This window comes from Pristiophorus japonicus, unplaced genomic scaffold (genome assembly GCF_044704955.1).
Source record: "Pristiophorus japonicus isolate sPriJap1 unplaced genomic scaffold, sPriJap1.hap1 HAP1_SCAFFOLD_801, whole genome shotgun sequence".
NCBI lineage: Eukaryota > Metazoa > Chordata > Chondrichthyes > Pristiophoridae > Pristiophorus > Pristiophorus japonicus.
This window is the reverse complement of record NW_027254720.1, coordinates 122,455-149,852: the sequence shown is the minus strand read 5'-3', so window position 1 is coordinate 149,852 and position 27,398 is coordinate 122,455. Positions and strand designations below refer to the sequence as shown.

The window sequence follows — 27,398 nt, the reverse complement described above, 5'->3', positions numbered from 1 at the left end:
CTTTTCAGAATGGCAGGCAGTGACTAGTGGGGTACCGCAAGGTTCTGTGCTGGGGCCCCAGCTGTTTACATTGTACATTAATGATTTAGACGAGGGGATTAAATGTAGTATCTGCAAATTTGCAGATGACACTAAGTTGGGTGGCAGTGTGAGCTGCGAGGAGGATGCTATGAGGCTGCAGAGTGACTTGGTTAGGTGAGTGGGCAAATACATGGCAGATGAAGTATAATGTGGACAAATGTGAGGTTATCCACTTTGGTGGTAAAAACAGAGAGACAGACTATTATCTGAATGGCGACAGATTAGGAAAAGGGGAGGTGCAACGAGACCTGGGTGTCATGGTACATCAGTCATTGAAGGTTGGCATGCAGGTACAGCAGGCGGTTAAGAAAGCAAATGGCATGTTGGCCTTCATAGCGAGGGGATTTGAGTACAGGGGCAGGGAGGTGTTGCTACAGTTGTACAGGGCCTTGGTGAGGCCACACCTGGAGTATTGTGTACAGTTTTGGTCTCCTAACTTGAGGAAGTACATTCTTGCTATTGAGGGAGTGCAGCGAAGATTCACCAGACTGATACCCGGGATGGTGGGACTGACTTATCAAGAAAGACTGGATCAACTGGGCTTGTATTCACTGGAGTTCAGAAGAATGAGAGGGGACCTCATAGAAACGTTTAAAATTCTGACGGGTTTAGACAGGTTAGATGCAGGAAGAATGTTCCCAATGTTGGGGAAGTCCAGAACCAGGGGTCACAGTCTAAGGATAAGGGGTAAGCCATTTAGGATCGAGATGAGGAGAAACTTCTTCACCCAGAGAGTGGTGAACCTGTGGAATTCTCTACCACAGAAGGTAGTTGAGGCCAATTCACTAAATATATTCAAAAAGGAGTTAGATGAAGTCCTTACTACTCGGGGGATCAAGGGGTATGGTGAGAAAGCAGGAAGGGGGTACTGAAGTTGCATGTTCAGCCATGAACTCATTGACTGGCGGTGCAGGCTAGAAGGGCTGAATGGCCTACTCCTGCACCTATTTTCTATGTTTCTATGTACCTGGACTCGCAAGTCTCTTTAGATCTCCACAGTTTTTAGCTTTTCACCATTTAGAAAGTACCATGTTCTCTCCTTTCTCGGTCCAAAGTGGATGACCTCACATTTGCCTACATTGATATCCATTTGCCACAATTTTGCCCATTCACTTAATCTATCAATATCCCTTTGTAATTTTATGCTTTCATCTACACTGTTTTGTGTCATGGCTTTCTATGCCATCATCTAAGTTATTAATAAATACTGTGAATAGTTGAGGCCCTAACACAGATCACTGAGGGACACGACTAGTCACATCCTGACAGAGTACTCTCTGTCTTCTGCCGCTCAGCCAATTTCCTAACCAGGTCAACAATTTGCCTTTAATTCCATGAGCTCCAACCTTAGTTAAGAGTCTCTTATGAGGGACTTTATCAAGTGCCTTCTGAAAGTGCATACAAATAACATCCATAGACATTCCCCTGTCAACTACTTTAGTCACCTCCTCAAAAAATTCAATCAGGGTTGTCAGGTATGACCTATCTTTCACAAATCCATGCTGGCTGTCTGATGAGCTGAAAATTTTCAAGGTGTCCAGTCACACTATCCGTAATTATAGATTAAAGCTGAATCTATAGCTAAAAATTATAGATTAAAGCTTCAATAGCTTAAAGCAGGAGGGAGCAGCGTGCGGCGGCATACCACTGCAGAGAGCAGCGCGTGCTACTGCAGGAGGTCAACGGCTGCGAAGCCAGGTTGTTGACTGCAGTGCGGGCAGGCACAGCAGGAGGGGCGAAGGAGCGGCAAGAGTTTGTAGAAGGAAGTGACCAGGGCCCAGGGGCAGCACGGGCCAGCCCACACTGCGATATGTGTGTGCACTCGGTCCATGCAGCAGAGTTGGTCTCCAGTTCGTCTTGGGTAATCCTTGCCATTGGACCAAGACCAGCTCTGTCACGCCCGTGTGGTGGCTGGTGTGCAACGGCCATCACACGTTAAAAAAATCCACGCACAGGCATCTTCCACCCTTCACAATGTAGTTCGGGATTTGGAATATTAGTTCCTTCATTGAAACACGTGTGAACTCATCCCTTTTTGGCTTGGAACCAAGTCATCCTCGCTTCGAGGGACTGCCTATGATGATGAATTATAGACTCTAGTAATTTCCCGACAACAGATGTTAAGCTAATTGGTCTATAATTCCTTGGTTTCCCTCTCTCGCCATTCTTAAATAGTGGAACAATTTCCCAAACTAAAGGAACGGTTCCTAAATCGAGAGAACTTTGCAACATTATAGTTAGTCGAGAGAACTTTCGAAGATTCTCGGATCAGGTGGTGAACTGGATCAGGAGATACCCAGCCTTTGCCCCTCTTTTGTAGCCACATTGTTGATATGGCTGATCTAGTTAAGCATCTAATCAATGATGATCCCCAAGATGTTGATAGTCGGGGACTCGGCGAAAGTGGTGCCATTGAAGGTAAAGTGGAGATGGATGGGCATTACCTGGCACTTGTGTGGTGCAAATCTTACCTGCAACTTGTCTTGGCTGCTTCATTGTGAAATCATCAGAGAACAGTCCCACTCGTGACCTTATAATGGAGGGCAGGTCATTGATAAAGCAGCTGAAGATGGGTGGGCCAAAGACAATTCCCCCAAGGAACTTCTGGTGTTGCGATGGCTGGTCCTGTGATAATTGTAGCCATCTTTCTTTGTGTCAAGCATGACTCCAGCCAACATAGGATTTTCCTTTTGAACCCCATTGAACTCAAGTGTTGTTAGGGCCCCTTGGTCCATACTTGGTTGAATGTTGCCTTGCAGTAATATAGTTTTGAGTAATTTAACATTTGGGTTATCATGAGACATGAGTGAGCCAGTTGGTGAAGAGATGGTCAGTGACATAGCATCAAATAAAGATTCCAGTTTAGATGGCAAATTCTGTCTCCACTATTATTGGAAATAGCAAAATATCACTAAAGACTTGCACTTCCTTATTGGTCCGTTTACAATCACCAGCAACTGCACTGAAACCTATCTGAATGGGTGTTTTTACACAGGGCCTCCAGAGGCTGCAGTGCCACAGGAAGGAGAGGACATATTTTTTCTGAGCACAGGTGGGCTGCCACAATGTCCTATTGTCTTGTGTGGACTTCCTTCAGTAAAAAGACATTTGATACATAAATCGGAACATATTGGAGGCTTCCCATGAGCGAATGTCTCCGAACCGCAAGTAAAATCCGTACTTACCTGAAGACTCGCGCTCCTGTGCCTGTGTAAAGGCCTACGTATCCCAGGGGCGCATGCGGTTCGTAAGTGTCCCTGGGATCACGTGGGCTGACCTGACCAATCTAAAAGGGGGATTTCCATTATGCTTATGGAGATTCCATTTATGTACAGAATCCTCAGAAGCATAATAGGTATCACATAAAAAATAAATCTTCACATAACCTAAATAAAAATATCATTGTTTAAAATTAATTAAAATATAATTTAATTAAACATTTAAAACAAAATTAAATTTTTTGAAAAATAAATGTAACCATTTTTAAAGGGAACAAAAATAATTTTAAAGGTTTTTGAATGTTTAAATGATTTTAAAAGATTATTTTAATATTTAAACCCTTACACTGGTAAAAGAAGGCCTTACACTTGCTTTTACCAGGTGTAAGGATTTTGTGGGCACTAGTTGGATTCGTATGATCTGTCAAGCTGAAACTTGATAGATTGCAAGTTCCGGGTTTTCGCGCATGTGCATCGCATGCCTAATCCTGGAACTTGCGGGCACTTAGAAAATTTACACTTACTAAAAATCCGGGCCATTGCTAAAGTTTAGCTAGAATAGACACTTGGTGTATATTTTAGTATTAAATACCATAATTATATAACTTCTGACTGTGTGTGTGTGTGTGTGTGTATGTGTGTGTATAATATATATATTCAAACTGCTGAGGGCACATTTTTGTGCAACTTTGGATACTTCATCTTCAATAGGACATTGGTATATTGCAGAGGATTCATAGAAGCTCGTGGTGTACAGTATGAGGAGAGGCTCAGATTCAAACTTGCTTTCATTGGTGAAAAGTAACTTGGAGGACAGAGAGACTTGGATAGTGTGATCTGTGAAGAGTGCAGAATTAGGGGGCGCAGTTGACCAGCCCAAAACTAGACTCGAGATCAGAAAATTGGCTCCCTTTCCTCTCACCCAGTGTCTTCATCATAGGCAATTGCTCGAACGAGGATGACTTGCTTCCACACGAGTTCACAGATGTTTCAATGAAGGACCCGATGTTCCAGTTCTGAACTCCAATTGAAGAGGTGGAAGATGCCTGTGCGTGGATTTTTTTAATGTGTGCTGACCGTTGCACTGACCACATGGGCTTGTCAGAGCTAGGCCTTTATCCAATGGCAAGGGTTAACCAGGACAACTGGACACCTGCTGTGCAGCACGGACCTAGTGCGCACATATATTGCAGTGTAATGGAAATGTGAATCACACTTTTAGTTCGATTCATTATGCCATTGTTGATTATTGCCTTAAGAAAAGCCGAGCTGGATAAATAGTAGCTAGAAATGGGATTAAAGATTAAAAAGAAAAACATAGATCAAATATTTGCTGAGGCAGTCTTAAGTCATGCAGGGTTGGTTCGTGTCCAGGAAGGCTGTTTGGATAAGGGAAGGAACGTCTCGATACTTTGGATTTTCAGGATTATCTTTGAGGCTTGGGGCTTATGTGTTCAGAATTTTTCACTTAGGAAATTATGGATTCAGTTCAAAATAAAGTTAAGTGTACATTGATCATGAAAGGAATGTGCTGTGGGTGGTTGGAATGGATGGAAATAATGGACAAAAGTATATAACTTTATATATACAGTGCTGCCCATGTAGATTAACAAATAACAGCAAAAGGCTGGAATCTGCCCATTTTCAAGCAGTCCTGGACGCACTGTTCCAAGAAAATGAGGCAAGGAGACCAATATTGCTGTCTCTGGTGTGGTGCTGCTGTGTTTGGGTGATTCGGAGAGCGATCTCTGGGTCTGTATTACATTATTACAGTTCATGTTCCTATATGTATGACTCCAAGGGTTAACCCAAGCTTCTTTTGCTGTCTGGTAGCTGTGATTCTGCTGCTTGTCTCTATAGCTGGCATTATTGAGGGAGTGAGTGATATGCTGTACCTTGGAAGGGGCATGGCTGTTTTCAATGAGAGAAGCTGAGGTGTGTGGGACTCCTAGCTCCTCTGAGTGGCTCAGCTTCAATGTTATTTCTTGTTACGGGTTGAACCTCCCTTATCCGGGACTCCCTTATCCGGCACCGCCCCTCGTCTGGTACCATTCCCGGCCACCAGATGGCGCATGCGCAGAATTTCGACATGAACAAATTGAAGTCCTCCCTTGCTGCTAACTCCCGCAATCGCTGGCCTGACCCCGCGATTCACCACCCCCCCAAACGATCTCTCTCTCTCACAGCCCTAAGCCAGCCAGCCCCGATATCCCCTTGCTCAGTACCTGTATAATTTAACGTGACCTCCCCTCATCCGGCAAAATCCCTTATCTGGCACAGGCCAGATCCCGAGGGTGCCAGATAAAAGAGGTTCCTCCTGTACTGAGCAGGGATCATTGGAAGTGCATACTGCAGAAGGTGGTCTGAGTGAAGTTTCAGTTCTGCTAGGTGCTGTATTTATTTAACTATATGGATAAGCTGGGGAAGTATTTGTGCTCATTCAAATGACCCCATAGACATGTTTTTTTTTCCATTATAGCAGCCATGCAGCTTAATGGGAACATTGATCTCATGCCATTTCAGTTTGACTGCATGCACTGTAAATCCAATGCAGTGTTAAGTCCGGTTTACTAAGTTGAATCCCTGGGGCACTTTGTAAACCTATCTGATTTTAATTTAGATGTTTAGAAAGGAACATAGGAATAGGAGCAGACCATTCAGCCCTTCGAGCCTGTTCCACCATTCAGTTAAATCATGGCTGATCTGTATCCTAACAGTGTTTACCCGGCTTGGGTCTCTAACTCTTAATACTCTTACCTAACCAAAATCTATCAATCTCAGTTTGGACATTTTCAGTTGATGTTGTATCAACAGCTTTTTAGGGGAGAATGTTCCAGATGTTCACTATCCTTTGTGTGAAGAAGTGTTTTCTAACATCACCCCTGAATGGCCTAGTTCTAATTTTATAGTTATGATCCCTTGTTTGGGACTTTCCACTAGGGAAAATAGTTTCTCTATCAAGTCCTTAGTTCACCTTTTAATCTTATATATACCAGAGAATACAACCTAGTATATGCAATCTGTCCTCATAATTTAACCCTTTTAGCCCCAGTATCATTCCGGTGAATCTGTGCTGCATCCCCTCCAGGGCCAATATATCCTTCATGAGGTGTGGGGCCCAGAACTGAATGCAGTACTCCAGATAGGGTCTAACCATAGCTCTGTACACCTGTGACATAATTTCCACCTCTCTGTATTCCAGCATTATTGAGAGAGAGGCCAGCATTCCATTAACTTTTTATTTTTGTTTTTGTACTTGCCCACTAGCTTTGTGATTTCTGTATTTGAACCCCTAAATCTCTCTGCTCCTCCACAGTTCCTAGCTTCTCGCCATTTAGAAAGTATGCTGATCTATCTTTTTAGGTCCAAAGTGGATGACCTCACACTTTCCCACATTGAACTCCATCTGCCACTGGTTTGCCCACTCGTTTAATCTATCAATGTCCCGTTGCAACTTTCTGCTCCCATCTACTCCCAGCTAACAGTGTCGTCAGCAAACTTAGATATACGGCTCTCTATTCAGTCATTAAGTCATTTATAAATATAGTGAAAATATGTGGCCAGTACAGTTCCCTGGGGGACACCATTAGTCACATCTCCCAATTTGAGTACATACCCATTATCCCTATTCTGTCTCCTACCTCCTAACCAATTCCCTATCCAAGCCAATAGGTTGCCTTTAGTTCCATGCACGCTCATTTTTTTAACTCTCTTTTTTGAGGAACCTTGTTGAATGCTTTCTGGAAGTCCATATAGATGACATCCATAGACACTCCCTTATCTACCATGTTAGTTACCTCAAAAATTCAAATATGTTCATTTGACATGACTCACCTGTTACAAATCCATGCTGGCTCCTTCTGATCAGCTCATATGTGTCCAAAAGCAGGGATTCCCTCCTCTCACCCTTGGTTCTCTGAACATTTAAATTTCATGGGTTTGGAGCCAGCTATGCCCAGGCGTGTAGAACTCTCTGTTAAACAGGACAGTTGAAATTCCAGCCAGACAGGAGCCAAGCAAGGAAAATGGGGTTTCCCCTGACAGGACCCAAATTGCATCGACTGGTCCCAGGCTAGTAGCTGCAGTGTTTGTACTCAAAACACACACACAGTGAATATTTGGAAGTCACTAATGTTGTACTGGGAAGAGCATCTTCAGTTGGGTGGCTGTAACCTTCTAGACAACATTAATCATTGGTATTCCTGGTGCTCCATAGTTGATCTGTCAGGAGGTTTGAGAAAGGGCAGATTTGCTTCCTCAGATGGGTAAGGAAACTGGTAGTGTAACTTGCCAAAAAAATCCAGTGTTCATGCAAACTAGGATTTGAAATGTGGATTCCTCGTGGAAAGTTTAACACTCCAGCATTATTGCCAATAGGCATACTTTTCTCGTTCACACAGAATTCTTTGTATGTAAATAACCTATTGATAATTAATAATTGATTCTTAGCATACTCTTTAATTTATCTAGCTCTTTATTTCCTACTGATGCTACAACATGGCCGATGTTGCCAAAAGGCTGCAATTTCTCAAGAATTCAGCTTTTCAGCTGAAGGAGGCGTGTCCAGCAGAAGCGCGCTACCTCTTGTAAGTAATGTATGATTGGATGATTTTAACCAATGTCTTTCACTGCTGCTGTTACCATGGGCCCAAGTTTCCACATGATTCGCGCCTGATTTTTAGGAGCAACTGGTGGAGAACGGACTATTTTAGAAATCGCAATTCTCCACATTTTTTTTTCTGCCGTTCTAGTCAGGTAGAACAGTTCTACTTTAGAACAGAATTTTTTCTTCAAAAGGGGGCGTGTCCACCCACTGACGCCTGATTTGAAAGTTTCCACAGTGAAAACGTACTCCAAACTAAAGTAGAATGGAGCCCGTGAAGATTTTTGTAGAACTGAAAAAACCTGTTCTATACATTAAAAAAATCAGGCGCAGGTTACAAATTAGGCGTCCAGAACAAGGTGGGGGGGAAGGGAACTCATTAAATTCGACAAAGAGAGGGAGGGGGAGGGGGAGGGGGAGAGAGGGAGGGGGAGGGAGAGAGGGGGGGGGAGGGAGAGGGGGAGCGGGTCTCGGGTCGGAGCGGGGGGAGGGTCTCGGGTTGGGGCGGGGGGGGGGGGGGTGGGAGCAGGTCTCGGGTTGGGGCGGGGGGGGGAGCAGGTCTCGGGTCGGTGCGGGGGTGGGGGAAGAGCGGGTGTCTGGTCGGGGGGGGAGCGGGGGTCGGGTCGGTGGGGGGGGGAAGCGGGTGTCTGGTCGGCGGCGGGGGGGGGGGGGGGGGGGGGAGCGAGTGTCGGGTCTGGTCAAGCGGGGAGCAGGAGCTGGCCGTGGGAGGAGCCCCAGTGAGGCCATTGGGCCAGGGCTAGGGGCTGCGTGCTTCAGGCCCCTCCCACACAGTTCGGCGCCTGGAGCTACTGCACTTGCGTGCCTGACTGTAGCGCGCATGTGCAGAGGTCCCGGCACTGTTTTCAGCGCCGGGACCTGGCTCCGCCCCCCCCACAGCTCGTGCTGGCTGCGCCGAGGGCCAGAGGACCTACAGGTAGGTGCAGAATACCGAGGATTTTTTTAGGCGCGAAAAACGGGCGCCCAGCTCGGAGGGGCGCCCGTTTTTTTTCTTGTGGAAACTTGGGCCCCATGTTACTGATCAATTGAATTTATGGAATGTAATGTGGACAACATGTCCTGACAAGCTTGAGGGTGACCAGACACTTTACAAATGGATATATTTATCATAATGTATTATATAGGTGGTCATGACATAGTATATTCATAACACTTGTTCTTAAACTGCTAAAAAGATTAAATAAGTACCCTAGATTATGAATTGAAACTGATTTGTATTGGCATTCTGTGATTGTGATGTTATACTTGTTTCTGCCATCATTTTCCCATTTAATCCTTTATTTGCATTATTGGGATTTTTAGTAGCCACATGCATTTGAGGGAGGGTGTTCATGGCACAAGGGAAACGTGTAAGCAATCTCCACTCTTGTAATAATCACCATTTTAAATAAAATCTTGACCACACTCTTACAAGAACAGCAGAAGCCCAATTTGCTCCATTTGCGAGGAAGGCCTTCAAAATTCAATAATAAATATGCCATTATTCCCCACTGTGATTATTAATGCTCTTAGCTGTAATGTATTTTAACATTATTTCATTTTAATGGGATGTTAGAGGCTGTGTTCAAAGAAAATTTTTTGTTGATCTGACATGAAGAGGACAGTAAGGACTGACTGGGGATCCTAGTTCTGAGTGTACCCTCAAGGATCACTGCTGATGTCAGTTCCAATTTGTTCAGGCTGTAAGAAAAGGTTGCCTTCACCCGGTTTTGTGCATTACAGAAATTGAAACCCTCAAAATCACCTCGGGGAATGGAAACAAATGCTGTTCCATTTCTGGTTCATGGTTTTTCCACCCCAGATCTGAACGTTGCAGGGTGTTGGGCAGTCGATGATGTGCACACTATTTTTGGCGAGACTGTTAATGACAACTTGTGCTGCTAATTGTGAGATTCTTGTGGCATACTTTTCAACATAACTTTTTCTTTTCAGTTAAAGGGGAAACTTATTGGAATAGTTATTATTGGTAAATCCTGTTCAGATAAATTGTAATTCTCAATAAGAACATAACATAAGAAATAGGACCAGGAGTAGGCCATACGGCCCCTCGAGCCTGCTCTGCCATTTAATATGATCGTGGCTGATCCGATCATGGACTCAGGTCCACTTCCCTGCCCGCTCCCCATAACCTCTTATTTCCTTCTCATTTAAGAAACTGTCTATTTCTGTCTTAAATGTATTTAATGTCCCAGCTTCCACAGCTCTCTGAGGGAACAAATTCCACAGATTTACAACCCTCAGAGAAGAAATTTCTCCTCATCTCAGTTTTAAATGGGATGCCCCTTATTCTAAGATTATGCCCTCTTGTTCTAGTCTCCCCTATCAGTGTATCAGTGGAATCATCCTCTCTGCATCCACCTTGTCAAGCCCCCTCATAATCTTACATGTCTCAATAAAATCACCTCTCATTCTTCTGAATTCCAATGAGTAGAGGCCCAACCTACTCAACGTTTCCTCATAAGTCAACCCCCTCATCTCCAGAATCAAGCTAGTGAACCTTCTCTGAACTGCCTCCAAAGCAAGTATATCCTTTCGTAAATATGAAAAACAACACTGCATTCAGTATTCCAGATGTGGTCTCACCAATGCCCTGTATAACTGTAGCAAGACTTCCCTGCTTTTATACTCCATCCCTTTTGCAATAAAGGCCAAGATTCTATTGGTCTTCCTGATCACTTACTGTACCTGCATACTATCCTTGTGTTTCATGCAGAAGTACCCCAAGGTCCCATTGTACTGCAGCACTTTGCAATCTTCATTTAAATAATAACTTGCTTTTTGATTTTTTTTCTGCCAAAGTGCATGACCTCACACTTTCCAACATTATACTCCATCTGCTAAATTTTTTTCCCACTCACTTAGCCTGTCTGTCCTTTTGCAGATTTTTTGTGTCCTCCTCACACATTGCTTTTCCTCCCATCTTTGTATCATCAACAAACTTGGCTACGTTACACTCGGTCCCTTCTTCCAAGTCGTTAATATTGATGGTAAATAGTTGGGGTCCCAGCACAGATCCCTGCAGCACCCCATTAGTTACTGATTGCCAACCCTAGAAACATAGAAAATAGGTGCAGAAGTAGGCCATTCGGCCCTTCGAGCCTGCACCGCCATTCAATGAGTTTATGGCTGAACATGCAACTTCAGTACCCCATTCCTGCTTTCTCGCCATACCCCTTGATTCCCCCCAGTAGTAAGGACTACATCTAATTCCTTTTTGAATATATTTAGTGAATTGGCCTCAACTACTTTCTGTGGTAGAGAATTCCACAGGTTCACCACTCTCTGGGTGAAGAAGTTTCTCCTCATCTCGGTCCTAAATGGCTTACCCCTTATCCTTAGACTGTGACTCCTGGTTCTGGACTTCCCCAACATTGGGAACATTCTTCCTGCATCTAACCTGTCTAAACCCGTCAGAATTTTAAACGTTTCTATGAGATCCCCTCTCATTCTTCTGAACTCCAGTGAATACAAGCCCAGTTGATGCCGCCTTTCTTGATATCTTGATATATCAGTCCCGCCATCCTGGGAATCAGTCTGGTGAACCTTCGCTGCACTCCCTCAATAGCAAGAATGTCCTTCCTCAAGTTAGGAGACCAAAACTGTACACAATACTCCAGGTGTGGCCTCACCAAGGCCCTGTACAACTGTAGTAACACCTCTCTGCCCCTGTACCCAAATCCCCTCACTATGAAGGCCAACATGCCATTTGCTTTCTTAACTGCCTGCTGTACCTGCATGCCAACCTTCAATGACTGATGTACCATGACACCCAGGTCCCGTTGCACCTCCCCTTTTCCTAATCTGTCACCATTCAGATAATAGTCTGTCTCTCTGTTTTTGCCCCCAAAGTGGATAACCTCACATTTATCAACATTATACTTCATCTGCCAGCATTTGCCTACTCACCTAACCTATCCAAGTCACTCTGCAGCCTCATAGCATCCTCCTCGCAGCTCACACTGCCACCCAACTTAGTGTCATCTGCAAATTTGGAGATACTACATTTAATCCCCTCGTCTAAATCATTAATGTACAATGTAAACAGCTGGGGCCCCAGCACAGAACCTTGCGGTACCCCACTAGTCACTGCCTGCCATTCTGAAAAGTACCCATTTACTCCTACTCTTTGCTTCCTGTCTGCCAACCAGTTCTCAATCCACGTCAGCACACTGCCCCCAATCCCATGTGCTTTAACTTTGCACATTAATCTCTTGTGTGGGAACTTGTCGAAAGCCTTCCGAAAGTCCAAATACACCACATCCACTGGTTCCCCTTTATCCACCCTGTTCGTTACATCCTCAAAGAATTCCAGCAAATTTGTCAAACATGACTTCCCCTTCATAAATCCATGCTGATTCTGTCTGACCAAATTTTGCTTTTCCAAATGTCCTGCGACTGCTTCTTTATAAATAGATGGCAACATTTTCCCAACCACAGATGTTAGGCTAACTGATCTATAGTTTCCTGCTTTTTGTCTGCCTCCTTTTTTAAATAGGGGCGTCACATTTGCAGTTTTCCAATCTGCTGGGACCTCTCCAGAATCCAGGAAATTTTAGTAAATTACAACGAATGCCTCCACAATCCCTGCCGCTACTTCTCTTAAGACCCGAGGATGCAAGCCATCAAGTCCAGGGGATGTATCTGCCTTTAGTCCCATTAGTTCCTCCCCCTCTAGCCTCTTGACTATCCACTGTTGGAATATTGTTAATTTCCTCTACCGTAAAGACAGATATAAAATATTTGTTCATAGATTCTGCCATCTCCATGTTTCCCATCACTAATTCCCCGGTCTCATCCTCTAAGGGACCAACATTTACTTTAGCCACTCTTTTTTTTTTCCCCATTTTATATACCTATAGAAACTCTTGCTATTTGTTTTTATATTTTGTGCTAGTTAACTTTCATAGTCTATCTTCCGTTTCGTAATCATTTTTTTAGTCATTCTTTGCTGGCTTTTAAAAGCTTCCCAGTCTTCTGTCCTCCCACTAGTTTTGACCACTTTGTATGCCCTTGTTTTTAATTGGATACCGTCCTTTATTTCTTTAGTTAGCCACAGATGACTATCTTTTCTCTTACACCCTTTCCTCCTCACTGGAATATATTTTTCTTGAGAGTTGTGAAATATCTCCTTAAATGTACACCACTGTTCATCAACCGTCCTACACTTTAATCTATTTTCCCTGTCCACTTTAGCCAACTCTGCCCTCATACCATCATAGTCTCCTTTATTTAAGCTTGGTTAGAGATCCAATTTTCTCACCCTCCATCTGAATTTGAAATTCAGTCATGGTATGATCACTAATTCCAAGGGGATCCTTTGCTAGGAGATTGTTTATTAATCCTGCCTCATTACACAGGACCAGATCTAAGATAGCCTGCCCCCTGGCTGGTTCCGTTACATACTGCTCAAGTAACCTGTCCCTTATGCACTCTATGAACTCCTCCTCAAGGCTACCCTGACCAATTTGATTTGTCCAATCAATATGAAGGTTAAAATCACCCATGATTATTGCTGTTCCCTTTTTACAAACCCCACTATTTCTTGGTTTATGTTCCGACCAACAGACTTGCTACTGTTAGGGGGCCTATAAGACTATGACCTTTTACCCCTTATTATTCCTTATCTCCACCCAAACTGTTTCAACATCCTGATCATTTGAGCCAATATTGTTTCTCACTATTGCAGTGATTCCATCCTTTATCAATAGAGCTACCCCACCTCCTTTTCCTTTCTGTCTATCCTTCCGGATTGTCAAATACCCCTGAATATTTAATTCCCAGTCCTGGTCACCTTGCAACCACGTCTCTGTAATGGCTATCAGATCATACCCATTTGTCTCAATTTGTGCCGTCAACTCATCTATTTTGTTACAAATGCTACATGCATTTAGACAAAGTGCCTTTAAATTTGTTGTTTTACCCTTTTTTCCTGCTTGTTTCCTTCAAACTTACTTTATTTTTGCTTTCTAATTCCAGCTTTACTCCCCTCCGTACTGAATCTATTTTCAGGTTTCCATCCCCCTGCTAAGCTAGTTTAAACCTTCCCCAACAGCACTAGTAACCCCCCCCCCCCCCCCCCCGCGAGGATATTGGTCCCGGCTCTGTTGAGGTGCAACCTGTCCGGCTTGTACAGGCCCCACCTCCCCCTGAAGCGATCCCAATGCCTCAGGAAACTAAAGCCCTCCTGCCTGCACCATCTCTCCAGCCACGTATTCATTCGCTCTGTCCTCCTATTTCTGTACTCACTAGCTCGTGGCACTGGGAATAATCTGGAGATTACTACCTTTGAGGTGCTGCTTTTTAATCTCTCTCCTAGCTCCCTAAACTCTGTCTGCAAGACCTCATACCTCTTCCTACCTATGTAATTGGTACCGATATGGACCTCGACCTCTGGCTGTTCACCCTCTTTTCCCCCGCCCCCACCCCCACCCCCACCAGAATGCCCTGCTGCCGCTCAGTGACATCCTTGACCCTGGCACTAGGGAGGCAACATATCATCCTCGAATCATGTCTGTGGCTGCAGAAACGCCTGTCTGCTCCCAACTATTGAATCCCCTACCACTATAGCTCTTCCATTCTTTTTCTTCCCCACCCGTGGCTCCATGGACTTGGCTCTGGCTGCACTCCCCAGAGCCACCATCAGAACAGCGTACTGGTTGGAGAGTGAGATGGACTCGGGACTCCTGCACTACCTGCCTAGTCGTCCTCTTCTGTCCAGGGGTCACCCAAACCCTACCACATGTTAAAAAAATCCATGCACGGGCATCTTCCACCCCTTGTGTTCAGGACTGGAATATCGGGTCCTTCATTGAAACATCTGCAAACTCATTCCTTTTGGTGTGGAAGCAAGTCATCCTCGTTCGAGGGACCGCCTATGATGATGATGATGATGATGATCTGCCTGCACAGTCTTAAGCTGTGGGGTGACCCCCTCTAGAAACATGCTATCCACGTAGCTCTCAGTCTCGTAGGTGCACCGCAGTGACTCCAGCTGACACTCAAGCTTCAAAACACGGAGCTCGAGTTGGTGCAGCTGGAGACACCTGCACACGTGGTTGTCCCAGCTGCACAAAGCATCCAGGATTTGCCACATGCCATAGCATGTCCAATCCACGGGAATGAGCTGCCCTTCCATCCTTCTAGTTACACTCGCAACTATCAAGTAAAACTAAACTCTAAACCTTAGCAAAACACAACCAGCTGCTACTCAGCAAACAGCCGATTTAATTAACTGGTTCTCCTTAGATCACATATATTTACTTGCAGTTCCTAACTTACAACAATGCCAAAGGTTTCTTAAAGAAAATAAAAATACTCACCAATCTACCAGCCAATCACTTACCTGCTTGGCTGTGTCGTCGCACTTATATTTCGATTCCTTTTACTTTTTGTCCTGCAGCAGCTGGCTCCTCCCGACTCTCACGTCCTTTTAACTGGGCCTCGATCTCCCGCTCCTTGTTGAGCTCCTCCCGAACTGCAATGCCCTTTTCACTGGGCCTCGATCTCCTGCTCCTTGTTGCAATCTGCAGTATTCTTTTAAAGGAGCTGGATGCTATAATCTTGGCTTCATTAAGATTTTCTAAACCAAAGCTTTTCAAAGTGGAGTCTTGGGAGCTTAGACCGTCCTCAGATTTCTGTGTTTTTCTATATTTGTTGACTTATTAGGACCTTATTTCTGTTGTATAATAATGCAAAATATATTCTGCAATGATAGCACTATTTTTCCCTTGGGTAGCTGACTCTGTCTTTCAGAGATCTGACTGTGTGCCTAAATGCGAATGTGTCAGTATTACAAAAGGTCACCATGAGTGTGTCAATGTTTGCAGAGGGTCCTTGAGCGAGAGTGTATCCATATTGCAGAGGCTTGTGGGAGCATGGCAGTATGTCCAGGAGGCTTCCTGGAATGTGCCAGTATTTGCAGGTGTCTCCAGGAGTACATCAATATGTGTCGGGGTCTCTGGAAGTGTATTGATTACGTGCAAGGGGTTCCACCACACAGAAGTTTGAAAACCACATTATTTAAAATAAAATCCAGTGTTTTAAACCGAACACATTGCTGTACCAGTTGTATTGTTTTCAATAGACAGAAATGTTATAAATCATGATTTTAAAAATTAAAGTAAAGGTTAGTGTGTTGCTGTGCTAAATCCATGTTGCAATGCTTCAGCTGTTTGTACACTATTTTTAAAAAAAACTCAAAATAACAGCCAAGGCACAAGGGAGCGATTAGGTCAGTATAATACAGTTTACATATTACAACGGAATATGAGCCAGTTCCTAATTTTACAAATTTGCCCCATGTTTACTGTGAGGTGGATTTAGTAATATTGGGCCCAAATTTCCCCAGGAATTGCTCCGGTTTTTTTGGAGCAACTTGATTTTTCTGGAGTATCTTTTTAGTTGCAATTCTGGCCATTTAATTTGCACCAATGTAAGTCAGTTAGTTAGGTTTTTTTTTTAGTTTAGTTTTTTTTTCAAAAGGAGGGTGTTTCCAGCCATTTACGCCTGTTTTGGCCATTTTAAGCGAGTTTAGCCAGCAAATAGTTGCTCCAAACTAACTTAGGCCAGCGTATATTGCCACTTCTGTCCGCACAGAAAAACCTTACCGAGAGTTAAGGAATCGGCACAAGTAACTGCATTTAAAGCACCACCAAGCACAAACAAAGCACAAAAAGTAATGAACATTCAATAAAAAATAAAGAACTGAAGTAAATCTTCCTTTCAACCAAACTCGACAGTGGCTGGCCATGCAGGAGTGCCTTCGGCCTGAGATAGGTGCGGGAGAACGCGGCATCTGAATGGCGGAGGGGGGGAGGGGAGGAGGAGGAGGAGGAGGCGGAGAGATCCACAGCGGGCTCACCCCAGCAGGTGCGGGAGCCCCCCTGCCGGATCAAAACTCTTTCCCCACTCCCTCCCCGATCAAAACTCTTTCTCTCTCCACCCCCCCCCCCCCCCCCCCCCCACCAACCTGTCTCTTGTAGCCCTCAGCACGGGAAGGCAGAGGCCAGCCTGTGCGGCAGGCCACTCGGCCCGGGATGGGGCGGTGAGCGTCGGCCCCTCTCTCACAGCCTGCATCTCACACACTCAGATTCTGGGGGCTAGGAGTTACTGCGTGCATGTGCCAGAGGTCCAGGCACTGTTTTCAGCGCCAGGACCTGGCTCCACCCCCAAATCCAGTTGCCACGCTACGCCACCATGGAGGAGAGGCTAGGGAGCGGCCAAAGTCGGCCCGAAGATTTTTGACACCCTTGGAGTTCTACAAAAGCGGCGCACCTCTGGTGAGTGCACCAGAAACCTGTACTGGCTAAATTTGGGCCCAATAGAACAGCTGTTATTCAAAGGTTGCTCACAAGTCACTGACTCGATTCTGGATGTGGACCTTCCCCATGTGACATGGAATGATTACAGGGCTGCAATACAGAAGTTGCATTGCTGGGTTTTATAGGTCAACTTAAAATTCAGCCCACCTACATCTTGAATTTAATGGTACCACAGTGCCACTACCATAAATTTGCCTCCAAGGTCAGGAATCAACCCATTCTTGAGATGATGTTCCTCTGGAGGCAGCGTTATAATATAAATGGAGCATTACCATAATAAAAAATAAATTAATATAGATTTTGGAATTTTAGTGATCTCTTATATATTTACATCTTTTAAGCTTTTCTGTGACTTATTTTGTGAAATTATATTGACGCCATTCTATGTCGGAAATACTCTTAATAAAGTGTTGATTTAAATAATTTTTGATTCTAATGTTTGATTTTTTTTTCTCCTTTTCAGATGGACATATCATTCTGTAACAGGTCAGTATAAAACACTATACTGCTTCATTGCTTGGTCAATGTGCAGTTTTTGGACCAGATTTTGTGAACAATACTTTTTCCTTGCAGATATGAAAGTTAAACCCGAAGGAATATGTAGCCACTGCTTCCAGTGCTTTCTTCCTGGGAACCACAGAGTGCGACTGAAATCCAAAAGGAAGATGACAGTCCAGATAAAAAAGCTACTGCAACATGAAGCAGCCAATTGGAAACTTAATCTCAAACAAGTACGACAACTGCAGAAATACAGAAACTCAAGAAGCACATTGGTAAGGTTTGAGACAATCGTGTCAACGTGTAGTAAGAGCTGCTCTATTGTTTACCCTCATTTCTCTCTCCCTTTTCATTTTATGTTCTGAACTTTAACATCCTAGAGCAGAGATGTTCAAACTGTGGTCTCCAAGCCCTGACAATCTGGTCAACAAAGCCCAGATAATTCAGACTTATTTGTGCTTACACAGCGAAACCTGTAAATTAGGGACACCTAAGGGACTTGCATCAGGTGTCTTTATTTTCAGAATGGTCATTGTACGTACCGTAAACCGGATGTGCCAAATATCCTGGGATTGACCATATATCCCGCAACGCTGCTTTCTTCATTGCTCTCACCTGGGATTTTGCCTAATTCTGTAGCCTTGTCAGCATGATATGATTTTAGTTCATTTTCTGTTTGTTGGATTTCCTAGTTCATAGCTATCCCAGGGTCCTTTTCCATAGAGGAAAGGATGTCCTGTTCCTGGGATCTGCTACGTTGGCTGACTGCAGAGGACAAGGTGGCTACTGTAGGGTCGGAGTGCCTGAGAGATCCCAGCCAAATTGCGGAGGGGATTAATGTCCTGCAGACCCCAGTCCGGGAACCCTCCCACATGTGCGCTGCAGCTGCTAATGTTTGAAGTGTTGTGGGTGTGTAAGGGCTGTTAGAAGCTCATCCGTACCTGATATACTGGTGGAGTAGGGTTGCCAACGCTGATTGGAGGCATTCCTGGAGATTTGATCACGTGATGATCTGACCATGCGGTGTCAGATCACACAACATGATGACGATATCTGATCACATGACTTCTTTAAATGTTGGATTTACCATATAATGGTTGAGTTTGTGAATCTTTATTTGTGGTTTCACGCCAGCAGCTTGTGTGAGAAGTAACAAGAACCAGGAGGCCACCCATGAGCAGGCGAGGAGGGGTAACTGAGGGCCCCCCCCCACTGTGATTTCAGGACCCCCGGCCAGCATTTTGCTGCTTTTGTGGGATGGGTGTTCTTTACCCAGTAACTATAGCAGCAGAAAAACTGCTCTACCCTAAGATGGAGCCATGCAAGCATTCAGTCCCAAAGAAAGAATAGTTTCTCTGCCTTTATGGATGCTGGATAATGAGATCTCCATTCCAAAAAAGCCTTTATTTTTCACCTGATGCCACTTACCTGCGTGTCCCGCGTTTTAAGTTGCAAATGGACTTGGTGTATTGAAGGTTGTTCATAAAATGCAAGTGTCTGTGGTTTCAAGGTGCAGGTTGTATCTATTACAATGTAAGTTATTTGGGACTGACAAGTATTCGTTTTTTGGTGGTGTTCATCTGTACAGGTTTCACTTTATTTCTTTCTGGCTGTTTCCTCCGGTTTTTAATGTTTTTGACTTGGAAGTTTGGAAAGGACTGTTGCCCTGCTTCATCTTGTTGCCTCGATGATGAATAAATCCTAATTCAGAACGTCCAAGATCTGCTAGTATCAGTGTGGGATAGATGCAAATTAATGGAAGTGTGGATTTAAACTTTTTAAAGGCTCCATGGTACACGCACATGCGACCCATGAAGACAAAAAACCTCGATGCATAGAGAGAGGGGATAGGTTTTGGGATCTTCATTTAGGGAATACCAGACAACTTGTGTACATGACGTAAGATCGCTTTTATATTATCTTTTGCTTTTGTTGTGATCTAAGTGTTGGCCTTTCCCACTTATACTGTTGATTTGTTCTAGTTGTCTCGTAGACCTGTCAGACACTGAATCAGGAGATAGCCTGAAAACACAACCTTATATACTCTGGAAAGCGATTCGCTTTTTTCAAATACTGCAGAATTCAGTGATTGCGATTAACATTAGTGGCAGGTATGTGGATAAGTGCGCCCAGACCACAGTTAGTCGTGTTGGTGGGATTTTCATTCTGAAGCAGCAGAGACCTTTCACTGTTTCTATGTGTGAGACACTGCAAGTCACAGTGCTGTCCTAAACAAACTTATTTGGGAAGCTATATTTGTGTAATTTTAAGAGATGTAATAATTGAAGATCAATAAAAGTTCCAGAATCTCAAGGAGAGTGCAGTAATGGAGACCAGCTCCCTTTGTTTACTTTGCCGCAACAGGTCTTAGTCCACTTCTGGATTTGTAGGTCCACATTTTCATGCATCTGTGATACTGTTGGATTTTGAATATCGGGCTGTTTACACTGAGGAATCCCGATCGCTGAAGGAGAATGCATGCCTGCTGTCGACTGTCCCCTATTCTTCGTCTAAATAACAATAGTGACTACACTGTTAAAGTCATTAATTGGATATGAAATGTTTTGGGACATCCTGAGGATGTGATGGGATGCTATATAAATTAAAGTTCTTTCTTTATCCTATCACAATTGTAACAGAAGACATCAGACCAGATAGAAACATAGAAAATAGGTGCAGGAGTAGGCCATTCGGCCCTTCGAGTCTGCACCACCATTCAATAAGATCATGGCTGATCATTCACCTCAGTACCCCTTTCCTGCTTTCTCTCCATACCCCTTGATCCCTTTAGCCGTAAGGGCCATATCTAACTCCCTCTTGAATATATCCAATGAACTGGCATCAACAATTCTCTGCGGTAGAGAATTCCACAGGTTAACAACTCTAAGTGAATAAATTTCTCCTCATCTCAGTCCTAAATGGCTTACCCCTTATCCTTAGACTGTGTCACTTGGTTCTGGACTTCCCCAACATCGGGAACATTCTTCCTGCATCTAACCTGTCCAATCCCGTCAGAATTTTATGTTTCTATGAGATCCCCTCTCATCTTTCTAAACTTCAATGAATACAGGCCCAGTCGATCCAGCCTCTCCTCATATGTCAGTACTGCCATCCCGGGAATCAGTCTGATGAATCTTCGCTGCACTCCCTCAATAGCAAGAATGTCCTTCCTCAGATTAGGAGACCAAAACTGAACACAATATTCCAGATGAGGCCTCACCAAGGCCCTGTACAATTGCAGTAAGACCTCCCTTCTCCTGTACTCAAATCCCCTAGCTATGAAGGCCAACATACCATTTGTCTTCTTCACTGCCTGCTGTACCTGCATGAGAACTTTCAATGACTGACAATTGAAGCCATTTAGGACAGAGATGAGGAGAAATTTATTCACTTAGAGTTGTTAACCTGTGGAATTCTCGACCGCAGAGAATTGTTGATGCCAGTTCATTGGATATATTCACGAGGGAGTTAGATATGGCCCTTACGGCTAAAGGGATCAAGGGGTATGGAGAGAAAGCTGGAAAGGGGTACTGAGGTGAATGATCAGCCATGATCTTATTGAATGGTGGTGCAGACTCGAAGGGCCGAATGGCCTACTCCTGCACCTATTTTCTACCATGACACCCAGGTCTCGTTGCACCTCCCCTTTTCCTAATCTGCCGCTATTCAGATAATATTCTGCCTTCGTGTTTTCTCTGAACTGCCTCCAAAGCAAGTATATCCTTTCATAAATATGGAAACCAAAACTGCACGCAGTATTTCAGGTGTGGCCTCACCAATACCCTGTATAGCTGTAGCAAGACTTCTCTGCTTTTATACTCCATCCCCTTTGCAATAAAGGCCAACACTCCATTGGCCTTCCTGATCTCTTGCTGTTACCTGCATACTATCCTTTTGAGATCCATTTGGTAAGTTAGTGGTTTTTACCCCTGGTTAAAGTGTATATTGCTTCCCCTAAATATCCCCCTGTAGCATTAACAGAGGTGGGGGGGGCCCAAATGACTCGAATTTCTCGGCCAGAGTCTTTATTTAATGTGTCACCTGAAAGATAGCGTCTCCAACACTGCATCAGTCCCTCAGTACTACAGTGCTGAAGTGTCTTTCTAGAATAGGTGCTCAAGTCCATTGTGGAACTTGAATCGACAAACATTCTAACTCTGAAACAAGACTGCTACCAACTGATTTGTGTTCACACATTGGAAATGTTTGGCAATTATTACTGTCCCTAATCTTTTTCTTTGGCAATTTGTTTTTTTTTGGTAAATTTTCATCTTGCTCTTATCCATCTTGCTCTTATCCATCTTTTTTTTTCTCTTTCCTGCTCTGAGGATGTTTTGCGGTGGTACAGTTTCATGGATACAAGGTAGCATCACTTCCAAGCCCAATTTAATTCTTACCTGCGATATTATTTAATGGTGAAAAGCTAGGAACAGTGTCGGTCCAAAGATGTTTAGGGGTCCATGTACACATCACTAAAATGTAGGAGACAGGTACAAAAAATAATCAAAAGGCTAATGGAATGTTAGCCTTTATAACTAGAGGCTAGAATATAAAGGGGAGGAAGTTTTGCTTATAGCTGTGCAAAGCCTTGGTTAGACCACAGCTAGAGTACTACATGCAGCAATGAAGGGCAGATTCACCAGAATGTTACCAGGGCTCCAAGAGTTAGAATGGCTCAGAAATCCAGGCCTCCCCGGGTCCGTACAGAGTGTGTACGGACCCGGGAAGGCATCACAAAAGCCGGTTTTTAGTGCACAATGCGCATGCGCTGGAAAAACAGCTTTTCCGATCTGGCAAGCTCCGCATCTCGGGAGCAAGGACATTTGCATGGGCAAGATTGCGATATTTACCCATATCTTTATCAGCAGATGTCCTGAAAACTCTTGCGCCTGATAAAAGCAGGCGCATAGCCGACTTTTACAGGTGTAAGAGTTTTAAAACACACAAAAACATAATAAAATAACATTTAAAAAACACATTTTATTGTTTAAAAACCCTGCCCACTTTGGTAAGTTTATTTTAAACCCTAATTTTTAAAAACTTTTTTTAAAAATCAGAAAAAACTTTAATTTCAATTAATTTTAATTATGTGCAGTGTGTTTTTTATTTTTTATTATGGTGTTTAGTGTGTTTTTTTCTCATTAACAGCAATGAGAATTCGTAGCTACGGAATTCTCATTGCTATTAATGAGAAAGCTATGGAATACTGTACCTGATTGGTGACTGCACCTTCTACATCCGAACCTGGAGGACGGGAGCCCGCTTCGCAGCGCAGGACGAGAAGGCCTCCCCACTGCAATCGCAGGCTTATCCGGGACCACCAGGTACTTTTGTAAAAATTCTCCGGTCAGAGGCATTCATCCGAAAGAAGCCTCCGACTGGAATTTCAGGGCCATTATGAGGAGAGATTACATAAACTAGGTTTGTATTGTCTGGAATGTAGAAAGTTATAGGGTGATTTAATTGACGTTTTTAGGATCTTGAAAGGAATTGATACGGTGGATAGGGACACTTTTTCTGCTAGTGGGGGAGTCTAAGACTAGAGGACATAACCTTAAAATCAAAGCCAGGCCATTCAGGAGAGAAATTAAACACTTCTTTCAAAAGATGGTAGAAGTGTGGAAATCTCTTCTACAAAAAGCAGTAGATGCTTGCTCAATTTATAATTTTAAATCTGAGGTTGATAGATTTTTGCAAGAGAAGCGTTATAAGGATATGGAGCCAAGGCAGTGGATGGAGTTAAGATACAGATCAGTTATGATCCTCATTGAATGGCAAAACAGACTTGAGGGGCTGAATGGTCTACTCCTGTTCCTCAGCATGGCTCACTGGATCGTGATCAGGAGCAGGATCGCAGGCTGACTTAAGTCTTCGATGAGCCAAAAGTTCTTCAAGTTGGCGAAACGAAAGTCATCCTTTTTGATTACTGCCACTAATTACATGGCTCTGGCGTGACTCCATCAACCTCTCTAGCTGCCACCTCAAAATGAATTAGAAGGTGCAGAACCATAATATAGTGCTCGTCTGTCCAAATTCTGTTTCCTCCCCACATCCGCTCTGTTACTAAGACCCCTTCCACCTCAACAACGTTGCCCACCTCAGCCTCAGTCTCACCGCTTCTGCCATGAAAACCCTAGTTCAAGCATTCGATGCTTGATGTCTCTTGCACTCTCCCAACTGGCCTCCCTGCCTCAACTTTCACCAAACTTCTACTTATCAAAAATACTGTAGCCTGTGTCCTTGAGGTATCTTCAGGTACATAGATCTGGGACTTTTAATGGCATACAAGAGCCAACTTAAACTACAAGAGATATATTGTATCAATTTCTTTGACTCACATTTTGTGGGTAAATGACAGTGAGTCTTGCAATGAACGATAAACAGGATACTTTTTATTTTAAAAATAAAAAGCAGTCAGGGTTTTCCAGTCACTTTAAAGATTTGAAAACAAAGCTGGATGGAGGTTCATTGTTAATTGTGAGCTCATCCAGGGCTCTTCCAAGCAACTATTAAAGAGTCACTCTTTGTGAAAAGTACTGACAAACCTTTCTCCATTGCAGTGACGCAAATCACAGAATGCATTGTTGCGTCACTTCTGCTTGACACCATCATGACAAAACTGGTGTCTGGCTCTGCTTGCCTTCTGTCAACAAACAATGGAAAGCTTTCAGAACACTTTCTTTAGCACAGTACACCTTTAAGATTGTGAATGTAATTCCATTGAAGATGCTATAATAGAAGTGCGACAGCATTGTATTAGTTAGTACATTTAATGAGCTGACAACAGTTCATGTAAGTGGACCATGTGCTTCATGATCAGAAAACTGTCATTTTACTTTTGTGGCGGTAATAATTATCCTTTGTCACTGGTAATGAATTAAACATATTCGCATCATATAAACATCCGCTCCCTTAAGTCCGAGGAACGCAGACTTGAACGGATATGGTGGAAAACTGTTTTAGCCATTCACCTCCAGATCTTACTGGGCCACAAAGCACTTCTCTGCCAAAACTGCTCACTATTCCAGGATCATTCTGGAATGCAAAGCTAACCCCCGGCTTCTATTCTCCACTGCAAATCATCATCTTCAACCCCTCTCCCCTGTCTCCTTCACCCTCGCCTCCAACAAGTGCGAGAAGTTTGTGAATGTCTTTGTCCCTAAGATTGAGACCATTATATCAGCTACCTCTGCCACTTCAGTTTCTTCCTCTAGCCCAGCGGGCCAAACTTCCTCTAAGGTTCTCCGCCCCTAGCCCCTGCCCTAGCCCTGAACTATCCTCTTCTTCAGTTTCTCTCTCATTTCCCCATGTGACCTCTCCATCTTGTCCATGAGACCCACTTCCTGCTCTCTCGACCTTATTCCCATTAAACTGCTGACCATCTAACTTCCTTTTCTGGTTCCCATGTTCGCTGACATTGTTAACAGTTCACTCTCCTCGGGTACTGTCTCCCCTTCAAACCTGCCATGAATAAGGGATGGTATCAAATTGAAAACAATGGCATACAATGTGGCAAAGACTAGTGAGAGGCCAGAGGATTGGGAAACTTTTAAAAGCCAGCAAAGAACGACTAAAAAGATGATAGCAAGGGAAGATCGATTATGAAAGTAAACTTGGACAAAATATAAAAACAGATTGCAAGAGTTTTTACAGGTACATAAAAAGGAAAAGAGTGGCTAAGATAAATGTTGGTCCCCTTGAGGTTAATACTGGGGAATTAATAATGGAGAACAGGGAAATGGCAGAGATGTTGAAGACATTAAAAACATCCCAATAGTGGATAATCAAGGGGCTTTAGGGAGGGAGGAACTTAATACAATCACTATCACTAATAAAGTAGTACTCGGTAAAATAATGGGACTAAAGATGGACAAGTCCCATGGACCTGATGGCTTACATCCTAGGGTCTTGAGAGAGGTGGCTGCAGAGATAGTGGATGCATTGATTGTAATCTACCAAAATTCCCTGGATTCTGGGGCGGTCCCAGCAGATTGGAAAACCGCAAATGTAACGCCCCTATTTAAAAAAGGAGGCAGACAAAAAGCAGGAACTATAGACCATTTAGCCTAACATCTGTCATTGGGAAAATATTGGAGTCCATTATTAAGAAAGCAGTAGTGGGACATTTGGAAAAGCATAATTCAATCAAGCAGCGTCAGCATGGTTTTATGAAAGGGAAATCATGTTTGACAAATTTGCTGGAGTTCTTTGAGGATGTAACAAACAAGATGGATAAGGGGGAACCAGTGGATGGTGGTGTATTTGGATTTCCAGAAGGCATTCGATAAGGTGCTACATAAAAGATTACTGCATAAGATAAAAGTTCACGGGTTAATATATTAGCATGGATTGGCTAACTAACAGAAAACAGAGAGTCGGGATAAATGAGTCATTTTCCGGTTGGCAAACAGTGACTAGTGGGGTGCTGAAGGGATCGGTGCTGGGTCCTCAACTATTTACAGTCTATGTTAATGACTTGGATGAAGGAACCAAGTGTAATGTAGCCAAGTTTGCTGATGATATAAAGATGGATGGGAAAGAAAATTGTGAGGAGGACAGAAGAAATCTGCAAAGGGATATAGACAGGCTAAGTGAATGGCCAAAAAATTGGCAGATGGAATATAATGTTGGAAAATGTGAGGTTATCCACTTTGGCAGAAAAAATAGAAAAGCAAATTCTAATTTTAATGGAGAAAAATTGCAACGTGCTGCAGTACAAAGGGACCTTTATCCTAGGGGGAGTGTTGCTAATGCTGTTTAGGAGGAGTTAAACTAATATGGCAGGGGGGTGGGAACCTATGCAGGGAGACAGAGGGGAATAAAATGGAGTCAGAAGCAAAAAATAGAAAGGAGAATAGTAAAAGTGGAGGGCAGAGAAACCCAAGGCAAAAAACAAAAAGGGCCACTTTACAGCAGAATTCTAAAGGGTCAAAGTGTTTAAGAAGACAAGCCTGAAGGCTCTGTGCCTCAATGCGAGGAGTATTCGGAATAAGGTGGACGAATTAACTGCGCAGATAGCAGTTAACGGATATGATGTGATTGGCTCCAGAGTGACCAAGGCTGGGAACTCAACATCCAGGAATACTCAGCATTTAGGAAGGATAGACAGAAAGGAAAAGGAGGCGGGGTGGAGTTGATTGTAAAGAGGAAATTAATGCAATTGTAAGGAGGGACATTAGCCTGGATGATGTGGAATCGATATGGGTGGAGCTACAGAATACCAAAGGGCAGAAAACGCTCGTTGGTGTTGTGTACAGGCCACCAAATAGTAGTAGTGAGGTTGGGGACAGCATCAAACAAGAAATAAGGGACGTGTGCAGTAAAGGTACAGCAGTAATCATGGGCGACTTTAATCTACATATAGATTGGGCTAACCTAATTGGTAGCAATGCGGTGGAGGAGGATTTCCTGAAGTGTATTAGGGATGGTTTTCTAGACCAATATGTCGAGGAACCAACCAGAGAGCTGACCATCTTAGACTGGGTGATGTGTAATGAGAAGGGACTAATTAGCAATCTTGTTGTGCGAGACCTCTTGGGGAAGAGTGACCATAATATGTTAGAATTCTTTATTAAGATGGAGAGTGACAAAGTTAATTCAGAAACTAAGATCCTGAACTTAAGGAAAGGTAACTTTGATGGTATGAGACGCGAACTGGCT

At 43.6% G+C, this 27,398-nt stretch overlaps 1 protein-coding gene across 2 annotated transcripts in view; it reads left to right on the top strand.

Annotated features, from left to right (window-relative positions):
• cunh18orf21 (chromosome unknown C18orf21 homolog) overlaps positions 1 to 27,398 on the top strand; it is a 107,534-nt gene that overhangs the window by 22,115 nt on the left and 58,021 nt on the right. The window contains exons 1-4 of one of the 2 annotated variants that reach the window (XM_070874392.1): positions 3,113 to 3,133; positions 7,770 to 7,885; positions 17,704 to 17,726; positions 17,814 to 18,013. In XM_070874392.1, the coding sequence (XP_070730493.1) occupies positions 7,797 to 7,885; positions 17,704 to 17,726; positions 17,814 to 18,013 (312 nt within the window). In that variant the 5' untranslated portion in view covers positions 3,113 to 3,133; positions 7,770 to 7,796. Of the gene's footprint in view, positions 1 to 3,112; positions 3,134 to 7,769; positions 7,886 to 17,703; positions 17,727 to 17,813; positions 18,014 to 27,398 lie in introns of those variants that run through there. The other variant, XM_070874391.1, reaches the window with a different exon arrangement.